We start from the raw sequence: 21,081 nt of genomic DNA on the forward strand, positions 1-21,081 counted from the left end.
AAATATTTATTAGTAGATTGTCATGCCTACCGGTGGCTGACCTGGAGGAGAAAAAGGTTCAAGACGATGAAATGGAAAAGGTCATATATATTTGTGAGGTGTTGTGTGGATGCATTACTGAGGTGACAGTATGGTACAGGAGATCTCTTAGGGGTTTCAGGGGGGGGTATGTTGAATTTTGTAGGGATGTGGTCCATGTTTTTAAATACATTTATGTTTTTTGTCTATTGTAATGCAAGAAAAAATATTTATAAAAATGAATAATGTTATGAAAAAGTCATGAAATGTTTTGTTTAAAAAATAAAAAGGAGTTGTATGAAATACATTTTTTAAATTCGTTTGGATAGGTTCACAGTGTGATTTTTCCAAAGTGACAGGTTAAGCAGGATAGTAGGAGCTTTCTGTCAGATATTTGCATTTATTTCCCCCAGGTCCTAAGCCTGATATTGAAGCAATTGAATTGTGGAAAGGTGGATTAGGGTACTAAAGGAAGGTCTTCAATTAGCCATTGATAATGGGAAGAATTGTTGGTCAAAAATTCAATGAGTTATCGCACAACACCCAGATTGTTTGGAGAGAAACCTCCATACTATAAGAAACAAGCTTGGATGTTGGATCTTTAAACTGGATATAAAGAAAGATTTAGACAAAAGTCATGTGGACAAGAGGTTCTCAGAAAGAGAAAAATTGAGGTATACTTCACACACAAATCTAGCAAGTATGTAACTGAGTTGTGTGGGCGAATGGGTGCGTGTGAGCAAGGGTAGGCTAGTCAACCCCCATTGTTATTGCAGTAGAACATTTCTTGGGATGGACGTGAGCTATTAGATAACAGTCATTCCCTGTAAATTGAAGGTTTTTATTTGCCATTTCTATTGCACATGTGAACATGTAGCTGCCCATGTATATATTAGGTACTGTATCAACTGGCTGGTATATTTGGACACGTGTTAACTACTCGTGAATCAACTGTAGTACCCTTGTATCATCTAATGTCATGAATTGCAATTGTTTTTACAAGTTTTTAGCATATTCAGTCATTTTAAACGTATAATTGGTGTTTTATTATTTTTGATGGCAGATTTTGAGTATCCTAACAATGGTCTTAACTGTGCTTATAGATTGTTTTCTATCAAATATTGATTTTATGTATTGTGCTTTTATGACTTATCTGTCGAATAAAGCTTGTTGGAATTGGTTTCCACTGACTGATGGTGACACAGTGTTTTCCACATTCGATCTATCCAGTGTGTACCATCACATTGCACTGCATAATTAAAGTCGGCACTATCCCTCCTTCATTACTCCCGAGGAAGCATATTGTTACAAATGGATGCCTTTTGGCTTCATTTTGGCATCTGCAGTATTCCAAAGGGTGATGCATACATTATTTAAAGACAATAAAATGTACTGTATTGTCTAGACCATATTCTTGTATTTGGTAAAACAAATAAACAGCACAAAGAAGGTTTGCACAAGGTCTTATCAATTTTGAAAAGAATGACCTAACTTTAAGTATGAATGCATTCAAATTTGAAATGGGCTCAATAGATTGTTAGGTCATTATATCAGCAAACTTGCCATTTCACCCAAGCAAAGTCTTGTCAAGGCCATAGAAAGTGCTTTGCAACCAGGTGACAATGATCAGCTAATGCCTTTTTTGGGCCTCGCTGAATACTATGCCAAGTTCATTCCTTAATTCTCTCTTAAATCAAATGCATGAAGGAATTTATGGAAAAAACTCTGTTGGATGACAAATGTACATTGGAATTTAAAGATCACAAAAAAGCCATTGTTAGGGCTTCTGCATTAGTGACATTTGACACAAGTCATTAATTATGACGGATGCAGGCATTGGTGCAGTTCTTTTGCAAGACCACAGGGGCAAATTGAAAAGTGTTGAATTCGCTTCGAGACCTCTGAGGTGTGCAGAATTGAAGTATTCCAGGTCAGAGAACAAAATGTTAGCATGGTAGAGGGGCATAGAATACTTCAGGAAGTATGTTTATGGAACAAATTTCAAAGTAATGACAGACCACTGATCTTTGGGGATTTATTCACGAATAATGGTGTAGGAGGGACACACCAAGAGTTGCCAGGTGGCAATATGGGCTCCAAGAATTTCTTTTCCACGTAGAATACGTGGCAGGAGCTAAATATTTATTAGTAGATTGTCATGCCTACCGGTGGCTGACCTGGAGGAGAAAAAGGTTCAAGACGATGAAATGGAAAAGGTCATATATATTTGTGAGGTGTTGTGTGGATGCATTACTGAGGTGACAGTATGGTACAGGAGATCTCTTAGGGGTTTCAGGGGGGGGTATGTTGAATTTTGTAGGGATGTGGTCCATGTTTTTAAATACATTTATGTTTTTTGTCTATTGTAATGCAAGAAAAAATATTTATAAAAATGAATAATGTTATGAAAAAGTCATGAAATGTTTTGTTTAAAAAATAAAAAGGAGTTGTATGAAATACATTTTTTAAATTCGTTTGGATAGGTTCACAGTGTGATTTTTCCAAAGTGACAGGTTAAGCAGGATAGTAGGAGCTTTCTGTCAGATATTTGCATTTATTTCCCCCAGGTCCTAAGCCTGATATTGAAGCAATTGAATTGTGGAAAGGTGGATTATGGTACTAAAGGAAGGTCTTCAATTAGCCATTGATAATGGGAAGAATTGTTGGTCAAAAATTCAATGAGTTATCGCACAACACCCAGATTGTTTGGAGAGAAACCTCCATACTATAAGAAACAAGCTTGGATGTTGGATCTTTAAACTGGATATAAAGAAAGATTTAGACAAAAGTCATGTGGACAAGAGGTTCTCAGAAAGAGAAAAATTGAGGTATACTTCACACACAAATCTAGCAAGTATGTAACTGAGTTGTGTGGGCGAATGGGTGCGTGTGAGCAAGGGTAGGCTAGTCAGGCCTGGAGAATCAAAGTTTTCGAGCCTATGGGAATTGTTAGAGTGAGCAAACAGGTGGTAGAATTAACGGAAGGGAATGTGTGGATCATGAGCAAAGTGATTAAGGTTCCAAGATGTCTTACGGAAGACAAGCCAGCATTGTTGAAACATGTTGTTCCACATAAGAACATGAATGAAGGGAGTTCACCGGATGACAAACGTGGATTTACCTGATGTCTAACATGCTGATTCAGCAGTACGTCAACTTCCTCAACGCAGTAAATAAAGACCCGTATGGTTGTAGGACTACCATGTAAAATAATGTTCTTTATCTCAAACATTTGGTGGGTTGTGGGTGTTCAGCAGTCGCTCATTACTGTATTATTTTGCATGCTTTAATGTGTACATATGTAAGATTATTTTAGCAAGTTTCCACCCAACAGTGATATAAGGAAAGTCAAATGTAATCATTAGGTGTATAAGAAGTTTGGTATGATTGGTTATGTAACACTGTTTACTTATTCTTCATTAGACAACAAAGAGAGATGTGTGGCATCTTGGTTGGAATCTTGATATAGAACCTAAGCAAGGATCGTGCCTTAAGATTTCAACCAAGACAGTTGGACAGGGCTCTCTCCGACCAGGACATAACAAGAAGAGCTCAATGAATACATATATAAAATCCTACCTATTTCTTGTTGCATCCATAAATCTTAACACTTCTCCTTCGAGAGAGTTCTTTCTTACTAGGACAGGGCATCATGCTATCAGCAGGACGAACATGAAGTAGTCATCACAACAGGCATTAAAAAGGCTGATGATGTGCAAAAAATTGTATAAACCCCAGTAGTGGAACTGGGTATCTGTGCAGGTATTGGTAGAGAATTGTTTTCAACTCTCATTAACGGCTGGTATACTGGCAGAGCTCAGAGGCATAACAAAGGCCACTGCAGTGCAGGGGTAGCAACTCTTCAAGGGGCCCGAAATCCTACAAGGAAGCCCCATACCACCAAAGGTCGATAAATATCTGTGATTTATGAGAGACTCAGGGGCCTCTCATCACATTTTGCAGGGGAGCTCTATTGTTTTATGTTGCACCACTGGCAGAATTGTTTGCAGATATTATTGTTGGAGGGTAAGGTGGTGCTGCAGGGAGATGAAGATTGCAATACTGAAACAGCAATAGTAGGGCCCTGTACTGAGGGAGCGCAGGATGCTGCAAATTAGGATAAAGCAACACTGACATAGCTGGATGTGGCTTTGAGTACTGCGGGGTAAGTGGAAGCTATCAGAGAGGGCTAAAGTGCATGAGTCAGTTTGAGTGGTCTTTATAGGAAGAGTATGACAAGGCCGGAACTTCATGATGGGTTTCGTACACTCCTTGGCAGCTGAGCTGCCTGTGACGATGACGGAGATCTGCCTGCTGAAGATAATTAACTCTGGCACATATGTAAACAAGCATTGGAAATGCAATAGGTCTTGCATTTGTGTGAATTAGAGCTATTGGCATTGTAAATGGCAATGTTTTTTATCTTGGTGTTATGGAGGGTATGAATGTGCTGCTTAGTGGAATTATGTGGGTTGGATTGAAATTGTTAGTTGTGGAATTGTGTGACGTTGAATTGTGTGGTGTGGACTGGATGTGTGCAGTGGAAGTATGTGGCATGGTATGCAGTGGAATTATGTGGCTAGTAATTATGTAGCGTTGAGTGTACTGGAAGTATGTGGGGTGGGATTGTGTGTGATGAAGTGTCATTTGTGGAATGGTATTTTGTGTTGTGGAGTGGTATGTAGTGGAGTTTAATTATAAGATGCGCTGTTGAATTTTGTGGCATGATGTGGAATTCTGTGGTTTCGATTGGAAGTATGTGGTGTGTTGTGCAATTTTGCTATTCAGTTGAATTATGTGATTTGGTGTTGAATTATGTGGCATGGATTGGAAATGCGTGCAGTTTAATTGTGTTGCGTGGAACTGTGTGAATAGCTGTCTATATGTTTTTGTTTTATTGTATATGTGTGGTTGCTATGTGTTATATTTATACCTCTTTGTTGTACAGGTGTGTTGGGTGTAGTTTTGTATATTTGAGGATAGTGTAGTGTTATCGAGTGATGTGCATGAATACACCTACTAAATGCTGCTTAATGCAGGGATATAATCTGATGCACTAAACTGCCACAAGTTAAAGAAATACATTTTTGATTTTTAAAGAGACTATCATTTTTACAAGATGACTGTGTTGTGATTTACATGCCAAACATTTTCAGGGCTCGGCTAGTGCACAGACTCTTTCAGCCAAGTAAGGTCCTTGGCTTGGCTGTCTTATTTTGCATGCTCGTCCAACTCTAGTAAACCCCCAGATAAAGGGAGCCGATTTCAGTAGGCGGATCGCACATCCTAGTGACTTCACATGTAAGAGCATTGAACGGTTTTCCACCTCAGAAGCCAGAGGAATGCATGCCATTCCATTTGCATTAAATGGGGATTGGTTTGAAACCAACTCAGACTAATATTCGGCTTTATGTGTATTAAGTGTGTACACAGATAAACATTTCCAGCACATTGTTTTCAGAAAACTCCATAAAAGAGAGGACTTTTTCTGACTAGGATGTCACTGTCTGAAAATCGATTTGACTCAGAAATGAGAAGGATCATACAGTTCAATTTATGATTCTTGAACCCCCCCCCCTTTTCCCCCTCCCCCCGGCTGATCTCCCCTCTTCAAACGGTCTCACTCAACCAGTGCTAGAAACTGTAGTCAGAGCGTTTTATAAATGTATATTTATATTGTCTTACACAGTGAACTTGTACCAAGAAAAGGAGTGTTAGTTTACTATTAGTAAACAATTCTTACTACAATCATTACAGGCTTCATCCTGATGAATCTGCAGTGGCCTTTCTGTGCATGTCCCAAGTCATCAGCTGCAATCAACTGGGGGTATTGGGTGCAGAGCATGTGCCCTCACAAACAACTGAAACCAGTATTGTTTTTGTATTTCTAAAACAGGGTTAGAAAGTGTTGCATGCTCGTTTCCTTCCCATCTCGGCTTGGGGATAAGCGGACTCCTGACGGGGACGATTAAGTTCCGCAACTGTGCGATTCCAAATTTATCTTTGTGTAGACCGGCTTGGCTCCCAGCGCCAGGCGATTGTTTGGTGCAGCAGGGGTCAGAAGGAAAGAGGCAATGCATTTAAAGCTTCAATCAATCAATCAGGTACTTGTAAAGCGCGCTACTTACCCGTGAGGGTCTCAAGGCGCTGAGGGGGGCGGGGGGGGGGGGGGGTGCCGCTACTGCTCGAAGAGCCAGGTCTTGAGGAGTCCTCTGGAGGCGAGTAGATCTTGGGTCTGCCGTAGGTGGGTTGGGAGGGTGTTCCAGGTCTTGGCAGCGAGGTAGGAGAAGGATCTGCCGCCGTAGGTCGTTCGTTGGATGCGGGGGACATCTGCGAGGGCGCGGCTGGCGGGTGGGGGTGTAGAAACTGAGTCTGCTGTTCAGGTAGGCTGGTCCGTCGTTGTGGAGTGCTTTGTGTGCGTGGGTGAGGAGCTTAAAGGTGATCCTCTTGTCGATGGGGAGCCAGTGCAGGTCTCTCAGGAGGGGGGTGATGTGGCTGCGGCGGGGGGCATTGACGATAAGTCGGGCGGAGGCGTTTTGGATGCGTTGTAGAAGCCATAGGTGTTTGGCATGGATTCCTGCGTAGAGTGCGTTGCCGTAGTCCAGTCTGCTGGTGACGAGGGCCTGTGTCACTGTTCTTCTTGTTTCGGTCGGGATCCACTTGTAGATCCGGCGGAGCATGCGTAGGGTGTTGTAGCAGGAGGAGGAGACGGCGTTGACCTGTTTGGACATGGAGAGGGAGGAGTCGAGGATGAATCCTAGGTTGCGTGCGTGGTCGGTGGGTGTCGGTGCAGTCCCCAGTGTGGTCGGCCACCAGGAGTCGTCCCAGGCTGAGGGGGAGGGTCCGAGGATGAGGACCTCCGTCGTGTCCGAGTTCAGTTTCAGACGGCTGCTCCTCATCCAGTCGGCGATGGCCTTCATTCCCTCGTGGATGTTGGTTTTGGCGGTGTGCGGGTCCTTGGTGAGGGAGAGGATGAGCTGGGTGTCGTCGGCGTAGGAGATGATTTCGAGGTTGTGGTGGCGGGCCACTTGTGCGAGGGGGCCATGTAGATGTTGAACAGCGTTGGGCTGAGGGATGAGGGATGAGCCCTGGGGAACGCCACAGATGATGTCGGTGGCTTCTGACCGGAAGGGTGGGAGGCGGACGCTCTGAGTTCTGCCGGAGAGGAAGGACGTGGTCCAGTCAAGGGCCTTCTCTTGGATTCCGGCTTCTTGGAGGCGTGTCTTTAGGGTGTGGTGGCAGACCGCGTCGAAGGCGACTGACAGGTCCAGGAGGATGAGGGCTGATGTTTCGCCGTTGTCTAGTTGGCGCCTGATGTCGTCTGTGGCGGCGATGAGGGCTGTCTCGGTGCTGTGGTTTCACCGAAATTCAATCAAATATTCCAGAACAGCAGCTAAGACTGAGCTAGCAGAAGCGGGCTGAATCCGTTGGGGTTGGGCTGAGGATATATTTGCAGCATAAACAGCAGCTATCGTACCAGCCAGCCCTCTCCCAGCAGGAGCTTCTTCAACAACGTACAAACTGAAGCTTGGAAAGGATTTCAAACAGCAGGAAGAAATTCATACCTTAAAAACGTGTGCCGACAACATTAGACGTCATGTTACCGATACATTACGGTGGTCCATGGCTGTAATAAACATTTCCAACTATGTGCAGTGCATGCATTAGTACATCAATAATATATTGATTGCAGGCAATACAAAATACTTACATTTAATACAGCATGTAGTTAATAAAAAATATCTGACACTTAAGTGGGTATTGTGATCTTTGTTTGCAAGGATAAAGTGATGGCGGGAGGCTGCGAGGAGCACGTGACACCGCAAGACAGACAACGACATACGCTTTTTTACAGTTCTTTTAGAACAATAAACAAGGTGGAAAGATGAAAGGAAAATGGAGACAGGAGACCGTAAGAAAATGGCAGAGTACTTGTTGCACATCTCTGTAGCGTTCACTCAAAGCGGAGCACAATACAGGCTGTTAGGCTCAATCAAACATGTCGGGAAAGCTGCGCATATTGTATATATTGCACTCGGTTGGCATTGTTTATAAAGAAATTAAGCACTCGAGTGGGGCAAGGTGCATATTTTGTAAATAAAGGCGTGTGTGCCATTGGCTGCTACACTGGGGAAAAGAAACATGTGTGGCCACCATTGTTGAAGCTTGCCGCACTGGCTAAAGAAATAAACATGTAGATTAAAAGGTGCAAGTTGGGTGAGCCGTGCATTTGGAAAATATCCATTTTATGCCATTGCTAATAAAAATATAAAAGTGGGCGTTAATAAAATTTTTATAGCTTTCGATCCTTACAGAAACCTAAAGAGCAGAGCCCGGAGGCAGGCGGCAATGAGGAGCAGACAGTCAACAGGGAGTGGAAAAGTAGGCGTTGTTGCAGGAATGCATGTTGTGAAGAGAAAATCGTTCGATAAAATAGTGCTCACAGACCGTAAATAAAACATACTGAGTAACAACACACGTAAGAGGGCCAGTCTTCATAGGAGGTTACAAAAGGAGAAAAGGCGGTACTAAGGAGGGACTACTAAGCCTATTCACGAATCAAAAGCAACCATTTAGAGAGGACAGAAACAGGAGCCAATTGCAAAAATAGGTGGAAATGGGCGGGGCTTCAAGTCCATACCTTAATACAGCATGCCTCAAAGAGACAGCGTTAGCACTGCCTAGGTGAGACCTAAAAAACACAATGACAGAAGGAAAGTGAAAGCCATGAGGAACAAGGTTAGGAGGACAGGGAGCAGAAGTTTGCAGGGCAACTTCTTGATGCCCAAACAGTAAGTGAATAATGTCATCTTGATAAACAGCCCACCCAAGCAATGGCAGACTATGAAAAAGACCAGAGAGTCAACAACTGGTGGGGGTTACTCAAAGGCCACTCTCTCTGAACTCCGGCATGTGTACTTTTTGAGAGTACTTGTAATATGAAGTCTCTTTTCTGTAGCAAGATGTGAAAAGGGGATAGAGCTTTAATTACCGCTATCCCTAAATCTTTGTACAGAACATGTAATCCAGTCCCTGAACCGGACTCAAGGTAATCTGTTATTTTATACAACACAATGACATACGTAGTTGCATTACTAGCAAAGATGTGCTATTATTATCACTCACCCTCTTCATCACCTTGAGGTTGCGTCTCCAGTGCCGGGGCTGAGGCATCATCTTAATAAAAGATAAAAGACTATTACAGATCTGTGTGTGTCTCGCAAGTGTATTAGTGCAGCTCAGACAAGGCACATTAGGAAATAATGCTTTCAGAAACAATAAGGCTAATGTGTACATAGATGGGTCGTATTGGACATATTTCATTTAAAAATTCTGCATACTGTGAATTTTAAGTATTATTTCAAAACATATTTATATCATGGCACACATTTTTGCTCACATGCGGCAATGGGAACAAAAAGTTCAGACCCAGCTATACAGTAAGTCACACTTCATAGCTAAAAATAAAGGACAGAACATGAGAGAGAGTGAAAAGAGAAGGTGAGAGGACAGTAGAGAATGTATAGTGTGCATCATAGGGGCATGCGGAGCAAACAAGTGCAAGAGAGAGAAAGAGGGGCCTTCTGTCTTTAATGCCTTCCTTCCTGGCAGTGAGAAAAGAGAGAAATATCAGTGGCGGCTCCTCTGCTTTGGTGAAGGAGCGTTGCCCCACTGCTTTCAATCGGTAAACAACGTTTACCACAAAACTTTTTCCACGCAGGGAATCATAACGCGGTCGTTATAATGACCGCGTTGTGATTCCGCATACCATTACTCCGCAAGTCGGAACAATGACTTGCGGAGGGGGGGGGAAGGTGTTGGATTTAAAATCCAACACCTTCCCTAGTGTCCGCACAGACTGGAGTTGGACCGACTTGCGGAGTAATGATATGCGGAATCACAACGCGGTGGTTGTAACGACCGCGTTGTGATTCCCTGCGGGGAAAAAGACGGCGGGATGACGACATAGATTCCTTTCAATCAGTGTGAGAAGAGGAAACATAATATGATAATAACTTTCAGTTATTATCATGTTATCTTTCCTTTGCGAGCAGGAGGGTGGGCGGGGCTGCTCTGCACATGAAGCAGGTCAGGGGTGGAGAGGTTTGCCCACTCAATTGCACAATGATTGTTTGCTCGGGCCGCCAAAGCAGTTATACGCACTTCCCTGTTCTCCATGCAGGCTGCATTACAGCCTGCATGGAGAACATGCCCACGCCTATAGCCCCTGGATGAGCGCTGTCACGGTGCTCAGACCAATCACAAAGCTCTATTGGAGCGTTGTGATTGGCTTAGGGTGGGAGGCCTGTTGCTGGAAGCAGACTCAGGAGAGCAGGAGCACAGAAGACGCGTGACCCGGCCTCGAGCTGTTTTTTCATTTCTAATCCCACTCCCCCATGTGACACCCGCCGGCGACCCCCAGTGACACCTCCCGCGGCCCGGCACCCCCCCATCCACGAGCTATGCCGGCCTGAATATATGCCTTTACAACACATGCTTTAGATCACATGCCATTACAACGCAGTCGTTACATCAACCACATTGTTACATCGCAAACCATTACATCGCAAGTCATTGTTGTAGGGGGCGCACTGGACTTATGAATAGTATAATTTACTATTCCTACTTCAGTTTGTGCAACAGCAGGGAATGTGTTGTATTGTATATCCAACACCTTCTGCCCCCTACAGCAAGTCGGTGTAACGACTTGCGATGTATTGGTTCGCGTTGTAACAACGTGGTCTTTGTAACAACCGCTTTGTAACGGCATGAGATCTAAAGCATGTGTTGTAAACGCTGTTTCCCTGCCGGCCGCCCCTGAGATAGATGTATATATTTTGCTCATTGTGTTCCAAAGTCTCCCTGTAAAGCACGAACAATCACCCGTAAGTGTCTCTAGGCGACGTCAGGAAGATTAAGCAAGCTATTGCCCAGAGTCACATGGTGCTGGGCTAATCTGCCGCCCGCGCCGGGGATCGAACCATGATCCCCAGATTCCGGCGTCAGTCGCCCTGGCCACGGCGCTATCAGTGGCGCTATGGCGCATGAGCGTCGCCCCACTGCTTTCAAGCAGTGCAAGAAGAGGAAACAGAACATTATAATAACTTTCAGTTGTTATCATGTTAAGTTTCGTTTGCGGGCGGGAGGGTTGGCGAGGCTGCTCTGCTCACGGGGCAGGGGTGGAGTGGTTTACCCACTAAAGTGTGCAATGACTGTTTAGTCCCAAAGCAGTCATGCACACTTCCCTGTTCTCCATGAAAGCTGCATTACAGCCTGCATGGAGAACGTGCCCATCCCTACAGCCCTCAGACCAATCACAATGGTCTGAGGACATTGGCGCGTTATGATTGGCTTAGGGGTGGGAGCCTGCTTCCAGTTCATGGAAGCGGACTCAGGAGAGCAGGAGCATCCTGTTTGTCTTTCCTGTTCTTGTGGCCATTCTGCGGCTGGTCTTGGGACTCACTTGAGGTGGTTCCTCTGTGTCGTCCTTTGTCTTCCGGGCTGGTTGGTGGCCTGGTGGTTCGGTTGGGGGTTTCCTCCCTTCCTGGTGCAGTGGTTCTTGGTTCCTCTTCGGTGACCTGTGGCTTGGTCTTCTTCGGTCCTGTCTGTTTCGCCTGTGGTCGGCCCCCAGGTTTGTGGTTGTCGGTGTCGCCCTTGGTGTGGGTTCTTAGGGCAGAGTCTTCCCTGTTGGCCCTGTTTGATGGCTTTGGGGGTTTTGCCTCTACCTGCTCTTGATGCTCTGCCCTGCTCTAGTTCAGGGTCTTGGTTTTTCTTGGGCGCAGTCATGTTGTTGGCCTCATTTTGGTGGGGGAGAAGTGTGCTTTCCAGTGTTCTGCCCTCTGGTTCTACCCCTGCCGTTGCCTGTCCTGGTGGGGTCTGTGTGTCTCTGCCTGGTCCTTCTGGTTGGTCTTCAGGCAGCTGGTGTTCTGGTCATTCCTGCTTTCTTCTGGCTCCATCCTTGCATTTGTTAAGCGGGGTGCCGGGTTTTCAGTGGCGCTGTCCTCTGGGCTCACTTGTGGCCGGGTCTGTTGGGTTGTGGGCTGGGTTTGCTCTTGGTAACTGCTCCCTCCCTTCCTGGTTTGCTCTATGTGGGCCTGCCCTTGGTTGGGCCTCTGGGTCGGTGCCTTGGCTCTTTCAGCTGGCCCTGTCCACTTGTGTCTGGGATGGCCCGCTGTGGGCCTCCCTGGGTGTGTGGGGTTGGTCCTGTGGTTGGCTGTGTCACCCCTTGTCTCCTGCTTTGGGCTAAGCCTGTTGGGTCTTTCCTTGCTTCCCCTTGGCTCTCTGGTAAGGTCGTCGTGTTTTTTTTCTTTTTCGGCGGTGTTGGGCACTCTTCCCTTGTTTACGGGGGGTCGCTCTCTGTTGGTTCTGCTGTGGAGCTGTGTGTTGTTCCTGGGCTTGGTGGCTTTCTCGCGGGGGTGGGCATCTTTCTGGGCTTTTGGGCCCTGCTGTTCTGGTCTGCCTTGTGCTGGTTGTTTTGGGGGGCCAGGTTGCTTAGGACCCTCTGGGGGTTCACCTTTGGGCTTGGGGTATCTGTGGTTTGCCTCTTTTTTGGCCGTGGCTGGTTGTCTTTTTTTTTTTTTTTGCAAAAACATTTTTTATTGCATTACTCAAACACAATTGACATCCACAATGTTCATCTGGCCAGTGGCCGCCATCCGCTTATAAAATCACATCCAAATACAATCTGGGCCACTTCCACCTACCAATGCGCCGTCCCCAAACCCTCCCCTGAAATAATACAGCCCCCCCCCACCCACATGTCAGTGTGCCGGGACGACTACTACCAGGATAACCTCTGTGGCTGGTTGTCTTTGCCTTGTCACCTTCAAGGCTGGCTCCCTTCCTCTTGCTGCTTTTAGGGGTTGGGTCGGTGGGGCATGGATTCCCTGTTTCTCCTTTTTTTCTATGGTTGTTTGTCTTCCTTGGGCTGCTGGTGCATTCTGCTTCTGCAGTGTTGGTTCTTCCGGTCCTTGGTGGTGATCCCTGTTGGTGTGGCCCTGGCTTCCTGGTGTGTCTGGTCTCCTTGGGTCTTCTTCCATTTGTGACCTCTTCAGTGTCCTCTGTTGGAGGCAGTCTCTGGTGCTTCTTTGGCAGGTGCTCCTCCTCTGTTGAGGGTTTAAGGGTGTTCCCAGTGTGGGTAGGCTGCCTTCGGAGTGTTGGCGTTGTGGGTAGGCATGCTTTTTTGTTTGCCTTGGACATCTGCGTATTTAGGGGGGTGCGACCCTGTTGTTAGGTTGGGGGCATTGAGGGTTGTGTGCTCCTGCCTGTGTTTTTCCTGTGGTTCTCCTGTTGCTTCGCTTGTGAAGCTACTTTTTGGTGTTGTGTCCTGGGTGTTCTTGGGGGTTTGGGAGGCTGGGTTTCTCGCTTTGGTATGCTACACAAGTAGGGAATGGGACGGGGACTGGAGGGACCTGGAGGTAATGCCCTATTACTTACCGGTTATCTTCATTACTCCTGCTCCCGTTGTCCACGTCCCATTCCTTATGACCCTCCCGGCCTTCCTGTTGGTGGCTTGGACGTTCAGGCAGAATGCAGGGTAGGTACTGGTTAGGTACTCCCAGTAGCAGGGGGTGGGGTTAGAGGTACCAGCATTCGCCTGTTCTTTTTTCTGTCAGGGAGCTAGTCACCTCCACATGTAAGGAATGGGACGGGGACAACGGGACCAGAAGTAATGAAGATTACCGGTAAGTTATAGGGCAATTACAGACAGCACATTTTCTATTCAAATGGCCACTAAACTTGCATAGACATGGTTTTGCTGATAAGACTATATAGTGCACGAATGATAATGTGTGGAATTTGGGTTATAGTGATTTTTTATCATTTGTGCCTCACCAAGTAAAGTTTCTTGCTTTGTTTTGGTCCTATTAAAATATTTGTTCTCGTGTAAAAGGAAAAATCAAGCACAACTACCCATATGGCTAGAAGATTCATTGGGAGATACAACCTGTCCCCAGAACCTTGCTTTAACAACAGCAACAGTGGAAGATGGAATAGAGGAAGGCTAGTTACAGTAGTTGCCCAGCCCCAGGTCATGTAGCTTTTTACCATAGGCAAACTACTGGATCTTCTGGTTGCTGTGTAAGCTCAGAATATTAGTAAGACCATTTCTATATGATTGCAGTTTCTCAGTAGACCATGTGTGGACCCAATAACGTATAGGCCTCAGTCCAGCCAGCACTGAGACAGACTTGAGCTGGAGATCTAATCTGAGGGGGACTAAGGGGGTACATCCTCCCATATGCACAAGAGCTCTTATAAAATTGTTCTCACTAACTCCCAGGGAGTCTATAGAGGAGTGGCACCATAATTCTGCACCAGACAGGGCTGCACTCATACCTTGAGCCTTAAATATCTCCCCTCCTGGGAGAAACCGGTACCAGGGGGCCCACTTGGTGAATCTGTGGATGGCCACCTCCCAGTAGTCTATCAAAAGTGAGTTCTTGGAGATCGATGGGGTCCACAATCTAAAATCAGACAAGCTCATCCCCAGATACTCGAACTCCTAAACCCCCTCCAAAGCTTCCCTCCTCAAACTGATGTTTCCTCTAGCCCTCTTCACTTTACAATAAATGGATCTGCTTCTTTTTACGTGCCTTAGTTTCAAGACCGCATGGCTGGTGGAATAGATTCAATCTATCGACAAGGGTTTGCAAGCCAAGCCTTATCTTAGAAAGTTAAAGAGTGTCATTTGCATAGAAAAGGGTTGGAACCCTCTGGTCTGCTCAATTCAGAGAATTGTTTGCACAATTTATTGAAAAAATTCTAGACAACTATTAATTTATAAAAGAAAAAGGATTGGAGCCAAAATACAACCCTGACGAGTCCCTTTCTGTTTGTTCCCCACTGGGGCCCCAGCAAACCATTGCAAAATCCCCCTCTTGGATGAGCACAATGATATTAAGCAAGTTGCAGAAAATTTCCAGCCTAAAAAAGCAGTAGCGGCTGCTACCTGACCAGTGTGGTGAGGCGGGGGGCAGGAGGCGGGGGGAGGCAGGAAGTGAGGCAAAAATGGAAAACTAAACAAACAAAAAAACACTTAGCTTAAACGGCCGCTGCCTCATATTTATCCTCCATCCCTCCGACATCTTCTTGCACTGCCGGTCAGCAGCAGGAAGCGCCCGCCTTCCCAGCCTCTCCATAGCCAATCACAACGCTGCAGTGCAGCGTTGTGATTGGTCCAAGCGCTATGGATCGGCGCTTAGACAGGGACTGGGAGGGTTTGCATGTTCCTCACCAGGCTTTCTAATGCAGCCAGGTGGGCGTCATGCAAAGTGTGCAGGACTACTTAGGGTGGCCTGAGAGGGCCAACCAAGCAGTCCTGCGCACTTTGGGAGTGAAAACCACTCTTCTCTCTACTTCGTCAGTCCCACCCCTCCTGAGAGCCCCTGAAGTATATAGGAAAAATAAAATGATAATGACAATAGTTATTATCATTTTATTTTTCCTATTTTTCAGTGAGGCAACGCTTCTTCACCTTAGCGGAGGAGCTACCACTGCCAAAAAGTACCTCCCATAGTTTCCTTCTAGGGACAGATTAAAAGCAGACCGAAGGTCAACAAATGAAACAAAGAGTCCCCCCCCTGCCCCATCAAACACCACAGTCTTCTACTTTGTCATCAAAAAGCGAAAGACCTGATCAACTGTGCCGGTCTTAGATCTGAATCCGGCCTGCAGGTGGGAGATGATGTGGTTAACGTCAATCCAATCCAGTCGTTTACTCAGAACCTACTTGCAACAGACTTTTTGTAGATTATCTAAAAGCCTAATAGGGTGGTAGTCAGCCAGAAGGTTAAGACTTTGTATTTTAAAGTCTGAAACGATCTCAGCCACTTTACACATAACAGGCATTGCAGCACCAGCCGCAATTGTGTTGAAAACCACTTTAATATAAGGCACCAATATGTTTAAATCAGATCTAAAAAGATTGGATGGGATCTTATCCAATCCAAGGGCCTCACCCTGCTTCTGAGAAGAAACTGCAGCTGCTGTCTCGGCAACAGTTGAAACAACCTGTGAACATGGCAACTCAAGACTGTAGACAGCTCCTTCTTCATTGGTATTATGCACTGGATCCGGGTCAGGCGAGTGAGATTCCCAAAGTGCGCAACCCACTTGCTTGACTGGATAGATGTCACTGCAGGAACATGTCCTCCACCCTGACTCAATATCCACCCAGATGATTTAAGGTCTTTATTAATGGTTGCTTCTAAAAGGTCATCCCATTTTTAACTCTCCCAATTTTCTTTAGCTGATCTTATTGCAACCCTATATTGAATTCTAGACTCCCTGATCCCATGCCTAGCTCCTTTCATTAGTGCTTTAATACGATTATTATTTTAAAATATTTGTACAGTTCCAAGTTTTGTTGTTAGAAAAGAACTAACCCCCCACAGCCTTTCCTTTCACAAGATGTGTTACATAGTTCACTTTAAAAAATCCTCTCAGTTTACAGTCAGAGAAAGAAAAGTAAGCAACAATCTGTGTTAAAAGAATGAGCAGGAAAAGACCAGATGAAAGCAAAATTAAAAGGCATCTTTATTGCTCAATCAACTTCTGAACTCTAGCATGGTTATTTAGTGAGTTATGCAGCACCGCCCCCCCCCCTCCCTCCCCACCCTGCACCTTCCTCTCAGGGTCTATGTGTGCCAGGGTTCCATGATGAATACTCTGCTGTCTCTTTTTTCATAACTGTCCCACCTAGCCCTCTCTTCCCATATGTTCTTCTCTGTTGAATCTGCGTAGATGGCAGCCCACAGCTCTAAGGATTATGCTTCTTCCATGTTTACTTTTAAATTAAATGTGGCAACATTGACTTCTGGCTGCCAGAGTGTGGCAGTAGAGGTGCTATTGTTTCCTTTTACAAGCTCTCTTTGACATTCATTTGTAAGGTCTAAGTATCTCATTGAGGCGGCTCTTTCTATCTATCAATCTGTTTAATTTCCTATAGTCTTTACCTATCAATGGCAAGATGGCTGCCATTCCAATATGTCAGCACAGTAACAGGAAGACAGAGACAGTTGGTTTTCACATAGTACAGAAATCCCATAGCCAGGTGTACACAAATTCAAACTGGATTACACATAATACCTCCATGCAAAAAAAAAGAAAGTCCACAAGCAAAATGACTGAGAGTACACCAGTTTTTATTGGAAAAAGTAATGTTGTAGATTTATTTGAAAAGGTAATGGGTTAACGTACGGGAGATCCAAGTGCAGCCAGTGATGATATGACTTAAGCAGGCTTTCTGCCTGATTAGTCAATGAGGACACGGAATACACAACATCTGGTGTGGAACCTTTGGGAGTTCACCCACCATCTGGACCCCATAGTCCACGGAAGGAGCTCTCACATAGCGGTGGAGCATTACCAAGAAAGCCCCCAGTTGCTCAGGCTTAAGCTGTAGAGAATCACCCAAAGAGGCTGACCCTTGGACCCATGGAGTATTTATAGAAAGACACCCATCTTGAAAGTGACATAATTGGAGGGGTGTAGCATTGCCCCTCAACCACCCCCCCTCCCTCCATCATGCCACAAAGGGGATGAAGTATGTGGTGAAGGTGTCCAGTCTGGTAGGGGAATGCTGCACTAAGCTGATGCCTGTCCATGTTGTTTCCCTGCGTGTGACACAGGCTTACATATTCCGTCAGACCCCAAACTTTACAGGAAAGCTTTGGAACCCTCACCCTACCTTTCCGTTGCACTTGGTTCAAATTCTTGCTCACTCTTCTCTAACACTGCACAGCATTTGACAGTGGACCAATAGACTATGCATTAATACACCCAGAATGGATACTGACTTTGCAGTACATTTCTGTGGTCCTACTTCAATATATGGAAAATGGTCATTAGCTCAACAAGCACAGCTCCCTTAGCATCTCCGCTCTAAGAAGACTTTGAGAGTGAAGTTCACTGTTTTGCTCCTGAATTTAGCTGCAATGGTGTTCAGCTGACAAAGAATAATACTTCCAGGAAATTATTTATTTGGATGTATGGAAGTAAAACTAGTTGGAAAGCAACAAAGCACTATACAAGCTATGGAAAATGGAACTTGTGATGGTGTAGGTTTTGTGGAAGAGGTTATTGGGGTAGGGAGCTGAGGTGTTGAATGAAGGTGGATGCAAGGCTTCTTGACAAAATCAGTTTAAATTCTTTACTGAATTTCATGAGGGGCAAGGTCGATATGCACAGGGATGACATTCTGGTTCCTAGGGTGTTGTTTAAAGATGCCACTTTTTGACCTGGAGTCTATAGTTTTCATAACGGTATGTTTTGCAGAGACCCCACAAGAGGATGAGGTGGGTTGCAGTTTGAAGGACACTGTAAATGGGATCAGTGTCAGTCTGGAGAGGCTATACAAATGTGCAGCTGCATTTGGGGTATTATGGTAGTCCTGGGGCCTGGATTATGGTTCTGAAATCTGATTTAGGTTAATAGGGTTTCTTTTTTAAAATAAGATTTGTAGCTATATACCACAGCATCTCGGTTTTCTTGGTACTGAAGAAGTTAAAGGCACTGGGGATGTTCAATTAATGCTAGGAAAATAAGGTTAATGATAGTGACAGTGCCCTGGACTTGACCTCACCTTGTTTGTTGCTGGTGGTGATGAGTTTCAATTCTATTTTAGCTAGGGTAGGATTGAGGTTGACAAATAACATCCAGATTTTGGGGAGAAGACATTCTTTTAGTCAACGGATGACACTGGTTGATGCGGCTTTTAGCTTGAAAAGGTGCTGACGGTCCTCATTGTTGCCTAAAACTATACAGAGGACTTCATTTAGAGGTTGAAGCACACAAAAAAAGGATTCATCCTTGTGGCAAACCGGAAGTTACTTCAATTCTATGAAAAATGATAGATGCCATTTGCATTAAGCGGTAGCAGTCAGAAAAGTAATGGGTGAACCAGAAGAGCACAATGACAATGTATCCGTCAGTGGTTCCCAAACTTTTTTGACCCCCGGCTCCCATGACTTATTGCCCACTGGCTGCGGCTCCCCATTATGTTACCTTTTTTGTTGGGTGGGGGAATGTAAGCCTGGTCTTGCTAGTACTTCCATTTTTCTCCCTGAAAATAACTGGAATAAAGCCGATGAAGGTATTATAGTCATAAATGTAACAAAAATAAAAATACAAAAGGCTTACTCAGGCACACATACCTTGAGAAGCACTTTCAGCAGCTTCTACTGAATTTGGTGTATGACGATAACCTTGTCCGTGATGTAATTGGTTTTCATGGGGCATCAGAAGTATTTACGCACTTAAGAAACAACCTAAAGTGGAAGCTCACACTGTTATGTTCCAAAAAACATTTGCACACGTTGTATATTCATTAAGAATTTGTGATGTTGGGATTTTGTCACTGTACTGCGTTGTTATTTACCTTGTAAAATGCTCTTTATTATTTTCGGTTTCCTTTCTGTTGCCCACGTACCTCGTTGGCTGTGCTGTAGCAGAATATTGTTTGCTCTGCCACCAAAAGCTGCTGCTCCGACTGTGCTCGCACATGCAGTGTCTGCGGGTCTTGCGCTTAACACCTCAAATGCTGAGCTGCAAGAGGCATGTCTAAATAATACTGGCCTTTGAGGTTTCATTGTCAGGAGTGCCAACACTCCATGGTGATGTTGAAGGTGTTTGCTGGGTGCCCCCTTTTTTGCGCACCTGAATAATTACTGCCTGTACAAGGGTGTGAATGGTCTAGTTAAGTGTGTTTGTTAAAACGTTTTTCAGGACTCATACCGTTTCCTGCGGCAGTGTTAGCCTTGTAAAAGGTGTAAGCAATGGTAATGCTTAGCAATCACAAATTCAGGTTTCAGAAGTTTACTCACATTCCTGTGATGCTTTCTTCTAATTTACTTTTGCACAGACTTAGAGGACTGCTTTAAATTCGGGCTTTTCCCTTTGTTAACAGTTCTCAGTGCAGTCTGTGGTTAATTAGTGCTTGGTACGGTGTGTGCTGGGCCGGGTAGGACTGGTGCGTCGTCGTGATAAGGAACATGGCAGGTAAGAGTGGGAGACTGGAAAGAAAATGTCCCAGACTTCCAATATATTATTTGCTCTTGCCAAAAAAGACAGAATACTAAAGGTGTCAGATGAAAAGATAGCCTGTGGTGTCACTGTTTGGAGCCGTTAGAGCATTTTTCAGGCAAAGGTTGTGTTTAATACTTCATATTCAATACGAGTCTTTCACCGTAGAAAAAGGGTGCGTACAATGATTGTTCGTGAAGGAAGTTGTCACTAGATGGTAGAGTAAGCAATTATTTGTACAGCGTTTCTTATTTTTAAACACAGCACGAGTCAAAAAACTAGCCTGCGTCATTAAGTATATGCAAAAAGCTATTAATAAAAGGCCTCTGTTAACTTAAAAAGCATGCATACATTTGCTACTTGCTCAAAAACTTTTTGAAAAATGACTGCGTTAACACCATTATTCAGTGCAACACTGCTTCTAACTGATGAATAAAATGCGTTATTTTACATGTTACTGTATGCTGTCCAGAGTTTTTGGGTTTTCCAAAAAACAGCCAGAAAATCAGGGAGACTGTGAATGTAAAACTCTTGCTCAGACCGCAATATGCTCACAGCTTTCCAGAGGAATGAGGACTGATTTAAGCGGCACCGGCCTTGTCACCAAATGATATCTATTGCAGAATGCAATCAAAACTTAGCCTTTTAAATCCCGGGCATGTGCTTAGTGTCAGTGTGTTCGCGGCGCCCAAGGCTAGTTTTGATGGCGCACTGGGGTGCCGCGGCGCACAGTTTGGGAACAAAGAGGATGTTCTCATGGTGTGATGAGCGAATGACACTGTGCACCACTTGAACGGTGCTGTTTTGGTTCCACAGAATGACCTGCACCTGGATTGGATATCATGCAGGAGATGCTTGGTAATCAATTAAAGTCTTTTCTTTCGATTCAAAATAGCCAATCTGCTTGGCAGCGTGAATTGGGAAACAGCCTTTCAAGAAGGTTTTTACAATGTTGTGCCTTTATCACAGATTTGTTTACCACACGTTGTTACCACATATATGCCTTTACAATGCAGGTAAACATCGTTAACAACGCAT

At 44.8% G+C, this 21,081-nt stretch overlaps 1 protein-coding gene across 4 annotated transcripts in view; it reads right to left on the reverse strand.

The window, feature by feature from the left end:
- Positions 1-21,081, reverse strand: part of SMOC2 (SPARC related modular calcium binding 2) — a 1,475,178-nt gene that overhangs the window by 654,908 nt on the left and 799,189 nt on the right. For all 4 annotated transcript variants that reach the window (XM_085612111.1, XM_085612114.1, XM_085612113.1 and 1 more), the window contains exon 6: positions 9,145-9,195. In XM_085612111.1, coding sequence (XP_085468237.1) covers positions 9,145-9,195 — 51 coding nt within the window. The remainder of the gene's footprint in view (positions 1-9,144; positions 9,196-21,081) is intronic.

This window comes from Triturus cristatus, chromosome 6 (genome assembly GCF_964204655.1).
Source record: "Triturus cristatus chromosome 6, aTriCri1.1, whole genome shotgun sequence".
Lineage (NCBI taxonomy): Eukaryota > Metazoa > Chordata > Amphibia > Caudata > Salamandridae > Triturus > Triturus cristatus.